Raw genomic sequence first — 13,355 nt, 5'->3', positions numbered from 1 at the left:
GGCTGCGGGCGGTGCGCGGCCCCTTTAAGGCGCGGCCCGGGCGGGCCCGGCGGCGCGGCCCCTTTAAGGCTTGGCCTACGTGGCAGCCGCTGGAGCTGCCGACGAGGAACGAGGCAGGCCGCCGGGCACTTCCTGTGGAGGCCGCAGCGGGCGCGGGCGCGGGCGCCGAGAGGCCGAACGCCAAGCGAGCGAGCGAGAGAGCCGAGCCTCCCGCCGCCGCCATGGGCCAGAACGACCTGATGGGCACGGCCGAGGACTTCGCCGACCAGGTGCGGCCTGCGGGCCTGGCTGGCCTCCCGCCCGGGGTCCCTCCCGCAGAGCCCCTCCCCGGGACCCCCTCTCCCGGTCCCCGTCGCCCCCACCCCGGCCCCGAGCCCTGGCCGACCCCAGAGCCCGTTCGCCCCTCCGGAGCTCCGCACGGCCACCCCGAGGCCTGGGCCGTGCGCTCTCCCTTCCCAGTCCCACCGAGGGATCGCGCCCCCTCCCCCAACCAGGAACGTCCCTCCTGGGCTCGTCGCCCGTCCTGACCTGGGACACCCCCAAATCCATCCTTCGGGCCCTGCCTGCCCTTCTCGCCGCCTCCCCACCAGGGCTCGGGGTGTGTTCTCGGGCCCTTCTTCAGCACCCAATTCGGCGACCCGTCCCCTCATCCTGGCCTGGGCCTTCCTGGAAGGTGAAGGGTGTGAGTGGCCGCGTCCACGCCTCCTGAGAAGGCGTCCAGAGCCCCTTGGGGGCAAGTCCTCTCCATCCCCAACTGTTGGGGTGGTCCCTGCACGCCTTTCCTTTTACTGGCCACTCTTAGGAGGCGGGATGGGAGCTGGGATCCTAAACGGTTGGTCAGACTAGAGTTGGGGTTCCTGCCAGAGGAAAGGAGGCGTCCTGGTCTGCACCCCAACGACAGAAAGCCACAGCACTTTGTCTTTCCTCTTTCCCAGATGTGTGGACTCATGGGGTCCCTTTGACCCTGCGTTTCCCTTCCCTGGACTCTGCCCTGGGACTGAATTGAATGGGTCTCTGTACACAAACCTGGGAGGAGGGGAAGCCTATCTTCCTGGGGATTGTTCCTTCCAGAAGTGCACAGGTGGCAGTCTGAGCGACAGGGAAGCCCTTGAAACAGGCAGTTGAGTAATACTGTTCACAGTATTAAAACTGGCTGGACAGACTCAGGCCCTGGAGGGGGAGAGGACCAAGCCTCCACCCTCTTGTGTGACTTGCTCCGCAAAAAGATGGTGGTGGGGATTATTTAATTGCGTGCCTTTTACTTCTGAAAGTATCCGCTATGTGTGGAGATTAACAGCCTTATCCCCTGCAGGCAGCTTCTCATCTGGACCAATTGCCATCCTTGCCTTGGTTCACTCGATGTGTGTGTGTGCTTCTGCTAGAGTTCAAAGTAGTGAGGTTAAGTTTTTAACTTTTATGGGGCGATATCAAGTCATCATACTCAGGGGCTGGGCTTCTTAGAAGGCTTGTGCGTGTGGTATGATTTTTTTTTTTTCCCCAATAAGTGAGCGTTTTCTGATCAGTTATCAGTGAACGAGATTTTCCGTTCCCCTCGAGGGATGGTATCTCTCCAGTATGGCCTCATAATTGGGTTCTCAGTGCCCCACTTTCCTGTGAGCCAATACTTTAAAACCAGTTTGGGGGAAAGTATGTCAACTTGAAGAAATAGTTATTTCCTGTGATTCTAGACACAATTTAAAAATTGTGTCCCTCGCAGAAACAGTTCATATTGAAAGCTCTCAAGAACGAAGTAGGCTTTCTTTGTCAGTTTTCACTGACATAATTTTAGTGACCCAATTTTCTTCCCCCAAGTAGCAACTCCGTAGAAGATGGCTCCTTTTAGCCAAGGGAACTGAGAGCTATGAACACTCACTCTTAAGCCTGGAAAACCCTGGTTTTGCAAGTGAATTTCATAATCAAACCTAGATAAAATGTCCCCAGCTGAGCTGCTGCCAACTATCAAATGATAAACTCTTCTACTGAAAAAAAAAGTTCAGATCTCTTTACATAATCCTTCCTTCTTTGCCTTTCATGCATTTTTTGTTATCAATGAAAGAAACAGAATCTTGCACCCAGGAAGGCCCTTGAGGGGCAATAGGGTCGGCCTGCACCAAGTTACTGTGGGGAAGGGGGCGAGGCCCACTGAGGCACCTGGCCGGGCCTGGGGCCACGGCCCTAGGAGCCAACCCAGCTCTGGCCTCAAGGCTAGTGCCACATGCATCATGCTTCTGAGGCCTGGTGTCCCTCTTCTGGCACGTGCAGGGCAAAGCACTCCCTGTGGAAGGGCATGCTGCTACAGACCAAAGTGGACCGAGGCAGCGTCTGTCTGGTAGTGCGGGCTCTTGCTGTCAGCTTATCAGCACCAGGGCCCCGCCTTGGTGGTGGCAGAGAATATCAGCAGACATCACCATGCCCCTTGGTGGATGACTTGGGAGGGCAGCAGCACTGGTTTTCCTTAAAACCAAAGTCGGGCCTCTTCTGCTACAGGCAGGCTTGGCACGTGCGGGAGGAGGACGCTGGTGCTTTTGTTTTGAACACTTCTCCACATCGTATTAAAACAAGCTGCCAATATTAAAGGTGCTAAGAGCCTAGGCTTTTAAAATGAAAGTGATCTAATTTGAAGGGAATGGGGAAATACCGAGGTCACCGATCAGATAATTTGACATATCCATTTTTCCTAGCCTTGCCTTCAGAAGACAAGCATAAATGAAGTGACAAGATTTGACCAGAAAGCTGGGGCTGCTAAGAGTGGAACCTACAAAGGTCCGTGCGGCCCCTGGTACTTAAGACAGTGATACCGAACCTTAACAGCACCTGTGCTGGTCCAGGTCCTCCGGACGTAGTACTTGTCTCCCCCTGGACCATGTGAGGTTGGCCGTGGTGTCTCCATCTTCAGGTGTGGAGACGGAGGCTTGCCGTGGTGGTGCATGGCACGTGGTGGGCTCAAGTTCTGGGTCCCGTCCTGTACCCCTCCGTGGCCTCCTCGCCGCCCAGCCATACTGTGACCTGTCCTTCAGGCCTACAGAGGCGAGAGCGCCCGGTAAGCGGCCTGGTTAGTTTCCACTGACAGGCTCCTCCCGAGTGCAGCTCTGGCATCGAGCGCCTGCCCCAGGCAGCCAGGGACAGTGTCCTCCGGCTCCCAGGAGGCCAGGTGCTGGAGAAACTGCTGAGTGCTCTCCGGGAGCTCGGCCCTCAGAGGCCATCTGAGACCAGGTCGGAAGGGCCAGAGACTCATGACCTCAGCTGTCCAAAATCATGCCAGCTGGTACTGACTGGCAACCTGCAGGAGGTAACTTCGAGCATATTTACACCAGTAAACGAGGGTGTTAGTTAGCACTCAATGGGTTCTGCCTGATGGCTCATCACCAAGGTGACAGATACGCTGCATGGGGCCTTATTCTCCAGTGTGTACTTGGTATTTGTACCTGTCCTTTGGCATGACAGAGCCAGTCTTAGGAGCTGTCACCCCCAGGAGCTCCACTTGACCTCTGGTCAAGTGTGGGATAGCGAGGATGGCCCTGACAGGACACGGAACTGGGCACATACAGCCACAGGTGTTAGAGCTCTGGCCCAACAGCTCGTGATGGCTGTCAGGTGTGGTGACCGGTGGATTCTGCGCATTTTCCTCATGTTCCTCGGCTCTGTCACCTGCCCCGCCAAGGGCTTCCTGCCCTGTGCCACCAGGAATGGGGAGAGAGCAGAGAGGAGCTGACTCATTCTTAGACAGGAGGTTTAGAAAAGCCACCCCACCTCTTCTGATGGAGACATAGGGACATTGTGGTTGGCACTTCTGGAAAGGGAGGTACAGCTGTCTTCTCTTCCGCGTGGCGTGTCACTTCCCTCCTACAGTTAGTTAGGCTCTGTGTCACGCGTGGATTCTTGGTAGAGAAAGCCAGGCCATCTCTCCAGCTTAGGGCCAGTTGACACCTCTTCCTGTCCGTCGAGGTACAACATGAAACTACAGAGCAGCACTCAGGGACTCGCTGGGGGGTTCTGGGTCACGGTGGACGCGCATGTGAGTCACCGAACCCCTGCACCCACCTGACTCAGCCTGGGTGAGGGACGTCACCCGGCCTCAGATTGCAGTTTACTGGGATGTGCGGGTGTGAGCTGGCCCTGGAGGAGGGCAACAAGGAAGGCGGACCGCCTGTTCGTCTTCCGTGGAGTTCTCACTAACCAACAACTGCAGGCTGCTTTCTTTACTTCCTTTTTGTCCTGAAGTAGGCTTTTCTGTGTTCGGTGGGAGCTGCAGGTGGCTGTGTGACATGACAAGGGTATCCAGAGTTACCACTCGGGCTGGGTATAATTACATTTCTTAAATCCCCTTCAATCCTCCAAAATAATAACCCCTTGTAAATAAATCTCAGCTTCCCGTATTTCTGAGGTCCCTCAGATGCTGTCACTGCTTGTGAACAGATCGTGATGGATCGTGGGGGTCTGAGATGCCTGTGAACGGTCTGCCTCAGAGGATACCTGGCTGTGTCACCTCCTCCTGCAGGCTCACCGCTCCGTGTCTGCCTCCAGCAGTCGTGTCACGGTTCTCTCCTGAGTGCCGTCAGCAGGCAGCCCCTGGCCGCCAGGGCCCGTAGTGGATACTGGACGCTCGCCTAGCTCGTGCATCGGTCAGGGGCTGCTCTCGCCCTTGGGTGCTGCCTGGATACCTGTTGCCAGGGCTCTTCTCTGCTGTCCTGAGGGGACACTGGCTTTCGGACACTGTCTAGAGCAGCATGATGTGGGTTCAGTGGCCAGGACTGAACGATTGTGACCAAAACACATGTAGGGAATAAGATCACAATTGGGTCTGGTCTCATGTTAAACAGTTCTTTTCCTTCGTGTTCAGTCCAAACAGCTGCTCGTTAGAGGGTAGCTGGTTTCCAAGGGGCCCTGGATTGGCCTGACTTACAGAGCAGTCAGCCTAGGCCCTGTTTGACTTGGTAATCAGGGGCATGCTTAGTTCAGAGCAAATTCCTGGATTTTGCATTTTTTTCCCCAAAGCAAAGAGATGTGTGTCTCCTGGGCACGTCTGCTCAGGGAAGGAGGAATGAATTACCCGTCTGAGGGGAAGGCTCTCTCTGTTGTTCTTTAATCCTCTTGACCCAGACACTCAAATTAAGAGTACAGACTCATCACGGAGGCTTTTAAACACTGCCTCCGTCTGGCGGCTGCACTGCCCGCCCGTGTTCGCCGTGGGCCGTGGCTCTGCTGCTCCTGGTGAGGATGGACGGATGGACGGACAGACTAGGCAGAGAGCAGCTTTCAGCTCCAACTGGGAGGCTGGTCCGAGCACCTCTGATGTCTGTCCCTGCACTGCCTTTTGCACCCCACCCCTGGGAGTCCCTCCATGGCTCCCGTCCTCTGGAGTGTGCCTGGCTCAGGTGTCCAGGTGAGGCCCGTGTCGTTGCCAGGGACTCGGCGGGGCCTTGATATGAAGGCCGTTGTGTTAGAGCCCAGGAGGGGCTCTTTATCTCCTGGAGGACATGGGGTGATTACACCGTTGCTGGGCGTTTCGAAAGCATTTGGGCCATGAAGCAGAAACGGGAGGGTGTGTGGCGTCAGCCGTCCCCCAGTCTCCTGATGAGGCAGTTTGTGTGTTTACACTGAATGTGTGTACATCTGTTTGTTCTGCGTGGACTCCAGAATTCATATAGGACCATTTGGGACCTTCTCTCTTCTCCTACATATTAAAGTTGGGAAGAACCTTAGCAACCATTAAGCCAGTTGTCCTCGCTTTGTAGAAGGATAGCAGAGGCCCCCCAAAAGTAACTCATCTTGTCCATGGTGACAGTGCACTGGCTGGTGGGTAGCAGAGTTGGGGTGAGGACACAGGGCGTCAGGCTCAGCCTGTAGTCATGTCCCTACCCGCTTGGTTGTCTGTCTCATTGTTGCTTCGCTGCCGCTTCAGTGGGGGGTCAAGGGCTGAGCATACGTGTGCAGAATTTGACATCTGGGGGTTCACGCTCAGTAGAGTGGAAGAGAATGGACACCTGGCTTGTAATCTCTTCCTCGTCGCCCTCCCTCCCTCCCTCCCTCCCAGGTGAGCCAGCTCTCTCTGCTGACGAGCCAAAGCTGATGAACTAATGATTGAACTTAATAACCAGAGGCTCATTAACTGCAACTGACAGCTTTATCAGTTTCTAGGATTTTCAAGCAACTCTTCAAAATGCCAAAAATGAAGAAATGTTCTTGTATACGTCTTCAATTATTCCCACAATAGGTTTAATCAGTCCTATGAGGGGCCATGACATTAATTTCCCTGTCCTTTGAGGGGTCAGACTCATGGATGCCCTTTAGACTCTCGCTTGCTGACACATCACCCAAGTGGGTGGGTCCCCGATCTTTCTCCCGAGTTCCTGCTATGTTATCATGTGTTGTAGGATTTCTGTCCCCTTGTATCAGAGCTTCATACGGTTGGTAAGAGAAAGTGCACGTGGTATACCCGAATGACATTTGTACCTCGGTTTCTACTTGCACTTGTGTCCTAATCATGCCATCATAAATGGCATGACTCGCACGGAGTAGGCGGAAGTTATAAATGTGTTTCTCTCGTTGACATTTGCCAGTGGTTTTACACACTTGAATTGCATAGCTGTTGAAACAGTTGTCCATCCCATTTGTTAGCATGTTCTTAGTTTGCTTTGGCCTAGCAGGCTTTTAAAAACAATCCCGGAGCTTTCTAGCCATGAGCCATGCCAAGTTCAGGTGTGTACTGACAATTGCACACACACAGAGTTGCCCAAGTGCCATCCTGAGCCTGGAGGGAACTCTTACGGTCCGGAAGTGCACCTTGGTTCCTGACCGCACACGGATGTTGGCCAGAGGCTGGCAGTTCCTCCCTGCCCGCAGCTTTTGGGGATACAGGAGCTTATTGTTGACCGACCATGAAGCCCTCTCGGCCTGGGACCCTGGCTGTCACCTCAGCGGACTGTCATCTTGAGCCCACTCAGCTCTCTTCTGTCTAGAGGGTCTCTAAGCATCGCCGGGGTGGAGGGGAGGCCAAGGGCTCAGCCGTGACCAGCAGGCTGGGTCAGGTCAGCACTGCTTTGGGGAGCCCCTCTCCCTTCTGGGGTTCAGCTCTCGTTTGTAAAATGAAAGGATCTTAAGGGGGTGGGGGTGATTTGGCCCCCACCCCAATGGACATGTGGCAGTGTCTGGAGGCATTCTTGGTTGTCACAGTTGGAGGGGAGCTGCTAATGGCATCTAGTGGGCAGAGGCCAGGGATGCTGCTAGCCACCCGTGCGTGCAGGACACCCCACAATACAGGATGGCCCTGTCCCGGACGCAGAAGGGCCACCAGGAGGAACTCTGGGCTAGGTGACCTCCAAGGGCTTGTCCCCTCTGCCATTCTGGGATTCTGATCTGCTGACGCCCTTGCCTGAGAACAGAAGCTGTGTGGCTCGTGGCAGTCCACATTTGACGACTGTAGTTGCCACCTACACGTGTCTGCTGAGATGACAGAGGAGGTCATAGAAACATGTCACACCGTCACCTTACAGGGTCTGAACCCGACAGCCCAATGCAGGGTTGTCGCACACCGGCCCGACAGGGTGTGCTGGCAGCAGTTGCTGAGTCACATGCACAGTGCCCAGGACCACCTGGCTGGGGTGTGGTGGCCCTGCGAGGCCCTCACGGTGTCTGTGGCCCCGCAGTTCCTCCGAGTCACGAAGCAGTACCTGCCGCACGTGGCCCGCCTGTGCCTGATCAGCACGTTCCTGGAGGACGGCGTCCGCATGTGGTTCCAGTGGGGCGAGCAGCGGGACTACATCGACAGCACGTGGGGCTGCGGCTACCTGCTGGCCTCCTCCTTCGTGTTCCTCAACCTGCTGGGCCAGCTGAGTAAGTGGCTCTCTCACCACCACCACGGCCAAAGCGCGTGATCGTCAGACACCCAGCAACAGTGGTGGCCCTGAGGGTCTCCCCACAGGTGTCCGCTCCACTCCCCACTTCGGTCCCGTGCCGGGAGGTGCCAGGCCTGGGAGTTGGTGCTGGGTGGGGGCGCTGGGCTCAGCCCTGGGCTCGGTGCTGGGGGCTTGCTAAGGAAGTAGGACACAGTCCCTGTTTTAAGTGCCCAAAGCAGGAAATGTGGGTGACCTGGGTGGGCCAGCGAGGAGCCCAGACAGTCAAAAAGCAAGGTGTCTGGAAAGGAGACATAGCGGTAAACGGGGAAGGGAAGGGAAAGCACTGGACCGGAATGCAGCTCACATTGGCCGCAGGCCTTCTGGTGGCAGCCCTCCCGCCCTTGTACCTGTGTGGCATGAAGGGGACTTGCACTCGTCAGCCGGTCCTGAAGCATGCCATAGTAGAGCCTCTGCGGGCAGCTGACTGGGCACGTGGCCCGCACTCTGTAGCAAGGGACCCACTGTGCAGTCCCGTGGAGTCGTGTGTGGGGTCCGTGCCTGCCCTTCACCCTCCTACCAGCTGATGTTGGCTGGCGGTGGGTCGTTGGGCTCCTGCCACACCTGGGGCAGGTGAGGTGGCCAGGTACTGAGTGGGGTGTCACCTGGGGGCCAGGTGAGGTGGCCAGGTACTGAGTGGGGTGTCACCTGGGGGCCAGGTGAGGTGGCCAGGTACTGAGTGGGGTGTCGCCTCACCGGCCCTTATCCCGAAGCCCCTGACCCCTACCCTTCTCCTCTCCAGCTGGCTGCATCCTCGTGTTGAGCAGGAACTTTGTGCAGTACGCCTGCTTCGGGCTCTTCGGAATCATAGCCCTACAGGTGAGTGGGGCGCACGGCTGGGGTCTTAGGAATCAGCCCTGCAGGTAAAAGGGGCACACGGCCAGGGTCTTACTTAGGACTCAGCCCTGCGGTAAACGAGGCTCGTGGTCAGGGCCTCGCTTGTCCTTGCTCTGGTTGGAACAGTTTCTGAAAAGGCGTTTTTGAGGATTCAGCATCACTCCCCCTCCAGCTCTCAGTGTCTGCCTGGAACTCCTCTTCTGAGAAATCGCTCGATTTTCCTCAAGGCAAACTCAAGAGAACCAGACGGCCAAGCGGGGCTGGGGAGGCTGGTACCCCTCAGTGCTGAGCTTTGGGTCCCCACCTTTTCCCACTTTCCCGAGTTTCCTTTGACGAGGGGAGAGAGCACGTGGCTGGCGGCAGCCAGGACACTGTTACGGTTTTCCGTCTCGACCCAGCTATTCAGATGACATCTTTAACACCTAACATTTCAGTCTGATCAATGGTCGCAGAGCCGCCATGCTCTCCAGACAGCTTGGGCCCAGCTGGTTAAGCAGGTCCAGGGGCCATAAGCACGCTCTGAGAAAGGCCGAGCGCAACTGCTGGCTTGGGAGTTGGCCTGCGTGTCCTACAAAGGGATTTTGTGCATTTTATATTTGAAAAATTACCTATCGGCATTAATTCTGTAGAAACAAGTTTATTTGAGAGTGCTGAGACTTGTTTTCCTCTGTCCTCTGTCCCCTCAGACGATTGCCTACAGCATTTTATGGGACTTGAAGTTTTTGATGAGGTACGTGATCCTGCTGGGAGAGTTCAGTGTTCTTCCCTCCCACCTCTGAACTCGCCGCTGTAACTATCAGGTGGCGGAATCTTCATGGGGTCCAGACTGTGCTAAGAACCTGTGGTGGGTGTTGGCAAAGCCTTCCCCACCCCCACCCACAGCCTAGAACACAAGTGAGAATGAAGTCATCTCTCCCGACCCCGAATTTCACGTGGGAGGGAGGGTCCGAGTGGAAACACTCTTGTTCACAGGGACCCAGCCTGTCAACAGTAAAGCTGTGGCCAGAACTGGGTTCCGAGCGTCCGGGGGAGCCGTCATCACTCTTCAGTGGTACAGGCACATCCGTGTCTCCGCTCGCAGAAGGCTTCCTGTAGGTGGTCCTGTGGGCTCGCACCCACCTGGTCCTCTTTGAGCTGGACAAAGGGACATAGGGCCGACTGGTCTGGGGGCGCTGGAGAGCCTGCCGAGCCCTAGCGACGAGCTTGGTGTTTCTGTCCTCAGGAACCTGGCCCTGGGAGGCGGCTTGTTGCTGCTCTTAGCAGAGTCCCGTTCAGAGGGGAAGAGCATGTTTGCTGGCGTCCCCACCATGCGTGAGAGCTCCCCCAAACAGTACATGCAGCTCGGGGGCAGGGTCCTGCTGGTCTTGATGTTTATGACCCTCCTTCACTTCGACGCCAGCTTCTTCTCCGTAAGTATTCCGGCTCACTTCAGCAGGTCTGCCCTGCTGTCCTTGGGAAGGGGCGCTGCCCCTGCCCTGCCACTGTGTAGTGAGCATAGCCGGGAAGCCACTGGAAGGAGCTGGCTCAAAGGAAGCCACCGTTTTGATCCTATTAAGAGAAACAGAAAACTGTCAGGCTCTTGTTTGCTAAGAAGCCACCTTTCAAACAGGAAGTCGAGACCGCCTGACCTCGGGGGGTCCTGGTGCAAGTTTAGACTCCTTTGTTTGCTTCCTTCCTCACCACTCGCACACCTTGGGCACATAATCTTTGTGCCAGGTATTGGGGGTACGGAGTTGAGGCTCTGTCCTTGTCCCCCAGGAGCTTATAGAGCACTAGCTGAGCGTGTGCCCTCCAAGGCGTCTCCGGCTGTGGGACGGGAGGCTGCTTCTAAGATGTGGAGGTCCACCAGGGCCAAACTTTGGCGGGTCCTGGGAAAGCTCTGCCCGCTAAGTGGAGATGTGTCTTCCCCACACCTTCTGCACTTCAGAGCGTTGTGCTATCTCCTCCCCCGCTCCTCCCCGCCAGCACAGCACACCCTTACACCCTTAGTGGCGTCTTCTTGGAGCAGCCCCTTAGACAACACGCGGCACCTCTTCTCCCTCACGCCTTTTGTCTCTTACCTCTCCACTTCCGCAGATTCTCCAGAACATCGTGGGCACGGCGCTGATGATCTTAGTGGCCATCGGCTTCAAAACCAAGCTGGCTGCCTTGACTCTGGTCGTCTGGCTGTTCGCCATCAACGTGTATTTCAACGCCTTCTGGACCATTCCTGTCTACAAGCCCATGCACGACTTTCTCAAGTACGACTTCTTCCAGACCATGTCGGTGATCGGGGGCTTGCTCCTGGTGGTGGCTCTGGGCCCCGGCGGCGTCTCCATGGACGAGAAGAAGAAAGAGTGGTAACAGACCCCTGCCTGGCTAAGACCCGTGGCCACGGAGGACCGGTTCGGGATGGATTCGACAAAACTGCCAGCATTTATGTGTCCTCTTCCCTCCCCTCTTGGTAAAGGCACAGATGTTTTGAGAACTTTATTTGCAGACACCTGAAAATTGATGGCTAAATCTGCTCTGGACCCACAACCTGGTAGCTGACCATTCAGAGCTGGCCGGCCGGTTAGCACCTCCCTCCCCAAGGCGAGGCGTTGGCTTCCTGGCGTGAGCGGCTGGGGTGGCTGGGGCCTCTCTGTCCTATTTTTGTCTCTTCTTTGGGTGGTGGGGGGCCTTTGAGCTGTACTGTGAGCAGATACATCTGTGTACCATTCAAAGCAGTCTCCCTCTTATTTTTTTAAAAGTTTACGTTTTTAGCCAAAACTACTAAATGATTTGGGATGACCCAGCCAAACAACAAACACGCTGTCAAATTCCCTGGTTTAAAATCGCGTCAGTGGCGTCCACGCTATTTCTGCTCTGCCCTGTTAACACTTTACAGGGACAGTGAAAATATCTAGAGAAACTCAACCCCCAAAGAATGAAGCATTCTATTAGAGGGGCAACGGTTCATGGTGAAAGTCGTTGATTAATCAGAAAATCAGCTCAGACTGCTGCCGCTTTATGGGGTCACACACCAGGAGCTTAAGTGGCTCAAGGTGGGGTTGGACGTACTAGAAGTCCTTGGGGAAACGGCCCGGAGCCTGCAGGGAACCGCATGCCCCCCAGGCCTGGCCGTGGGGCAGGGCAGTGACGGCGTCGGCTTGCAGACCAGTTACCTCACACTTGACTTTGTGCAGCCTTCGGAAGCCACGGGCAGAGCTGGCCCTGGCCGAGCCCGCCCGGTTTTCCTTTGGATTGCGGATGCTCCCAGGCTGTGCAGCCACGACGTACCTTTTCACGAGGCTGTTGCTTGCTCAGAGCGTCTGTTTGCTATGCCGAATGCAGCCCAAATTCCTTTTTACGATCTGTGGTGCCTTACCGATTGGGTCTGACTCCTGTACTTCAAGTTTCCTAACACTGCCTTCCACTGTGTTTCTCTTCTTGGGGGGTGAGTGCCCGTTACTGTTCTCTGCTCGTCCTCGTGTAGTGGAGGCCACCCAGGGAGTCAGCATGTGTCTGTGCCCCCGTTGTCCTCTCCCTGATCCTTCAGGGGCAGGCCGACTGGGCCAGCCTGACCAGACTCAGGACGAGGGCCCAGAGGCCCGTCAGCTGGGCCTCGTCTTTCCTCTGGTTGTCAGCTGGGTGTGCAGGCCTCAGTGCCACCCCCAGTCCTGAGCCAGGCTCCATGCTCACCTTTCAGACCAGAGCCAGGGTGAGGTGGGGAGACCTCATGTTCCCAGTTGGCTTCTCGGGTACAGTGAGGCCACCTTTTGTCCAGCAATGCTCTGAGATCCGTACTTGACTCTGCTGCTGGACCCACCTAACCCCAGGGGAGTGGTGGAGCACTTTTCACCACCCCACCTGTGTCCCAGCCACATCCAGAGTGTTATTTAGATGAAGCAATGGCTGAAGGACAGAGGGCGTTTCTATTCCCGGTCACTCGCTACATGTACGAGGGTGGTTTCTTGACTCAACTTCAGCCGGTGGTCTCTTGGTCCACACCCCCTTCCCTGTTAACACAGCATGACAGCCCTGTCCAGTGGCACCATTGGCCAAGCTGGTCTCCCTGGGGCACTTTCTGGCAGGGTACAGGTGCTTGGCCCTGTGCTGGGGAGACCTTGTTGATTTGTGGTAACTACGACAGCCCAGAAGGCCGAGTGGCATGATCGTACCTGGTCATCCTCGATGCTGGAGGCCGTTGTCGCCGCCCCGGAACCCTCTTGCCCCCAGTGGGCTAGTGCCTGGGCCGGGGGAGACGCCCTTGTGAGGAGCGGAACACACAATCTATCAATTGGTTTTGGCAAAACAACTTCTGAGTAATTTTTTGCTTTATGTGGGAAATAGGTATGAATCTCATTTTATGCTGTATTTTATATCTTAGTTGTGTTTGAAACGTTTTAATTTTTGGAAACACATCAAAATAAATAATGGCATTTGTTGTATGCAGTGTGGTCCTCCGGTGCCGTCCAGTCGGGAGGGACCTGGCTAGGGCTCTCCAGGTGCCGCAGGGAGCAAGCGGCTTCGCTGACGGCCACTCAGAAACCACGTCCAGGCAGAATTCTTCTCTTGGGGTCCCTGCTACGTCCTGGATGTGGGGGATGGGACCCCGACATCTGTGGGACAGACTCCCAGCCCTGCCTTCAGGGGTGACGAAAG

At 56.0% G+C, this 13,355-nt stretch overlaps 1 protein-coding gene across 1 annotated transcript; it reads left to right on the top strand.

Annotated features, from left to right (window-relative positions):
• The first annotated feature begins 53 nt into the window (after window positions 1-53).
• On the top strand, window positions 54-13,141 carry SURF4 (surfeit 4). The gene is made up of 6 exons (XM_019728948.2): window positions 54-269; window positions 7,647-7,833; window positions 8,635-8,711; window positions 9,416-9,459; window positions 9,952-10,138; window positions 10,806-13,141. The coding sequence occupies exons 1-6, from the start codon at window positions 222-224 to the stop codon at window positions 11,070-11,072; spliced, it is 810 nt and encodes a 269-aa protein (XP_019584507.1). The 5' UTR covers window positions 54-221; the 3' UTR covers window positions 11,073-13,141.
• The last annotated feature ends 214 nt before the right edge of the window (window positions 13,142-13,355 follow it).

The sequence above is a fragment of the Rhinolophus sinicus genome, linkage group LG04 (assembly GCF_036562045.2).
Source record: "Rhinolophus sinicus isolate RSC01 linkage group LG04, ASM3656204v1, whole genome shotgun sequence".
NCBI lineage: Eukaryota > Metazoa > Chordata > Mammalia > Chiroptera > Rhinolophidae > Rhinolophus > Rhinolophus sinicus.
Note: the sequence above shows the minus strand (reverse complement) of the source record. Positions and strands in the feature narration are given on the sequence as shown.

Bases quoted from the DNA above. Each gene is read 5' to 3' on its own strand.
- SURF4 (XM_019728948.2), top strand. From the start codon at position 222: ATGGGCCAGAACGACCTGATGGGCACGGCCGAGGACTTCGCCGACCAG. The intron at 7,834-8,634 runs GTAAGTGGCTCT...TCTCCTCTCCAG, and splicing joins CAACCTGCTGGGCCAGCTGA to CTGGCTGCATCCTCGTGTTG. The intron at 9,460-9,951 runs GTACGTGATCCT...TTCTGTCCTCAG, and splicing joins GACTTGAAGTTTTTGATGAG to GAACCTGGCCCTGGGAGGCG.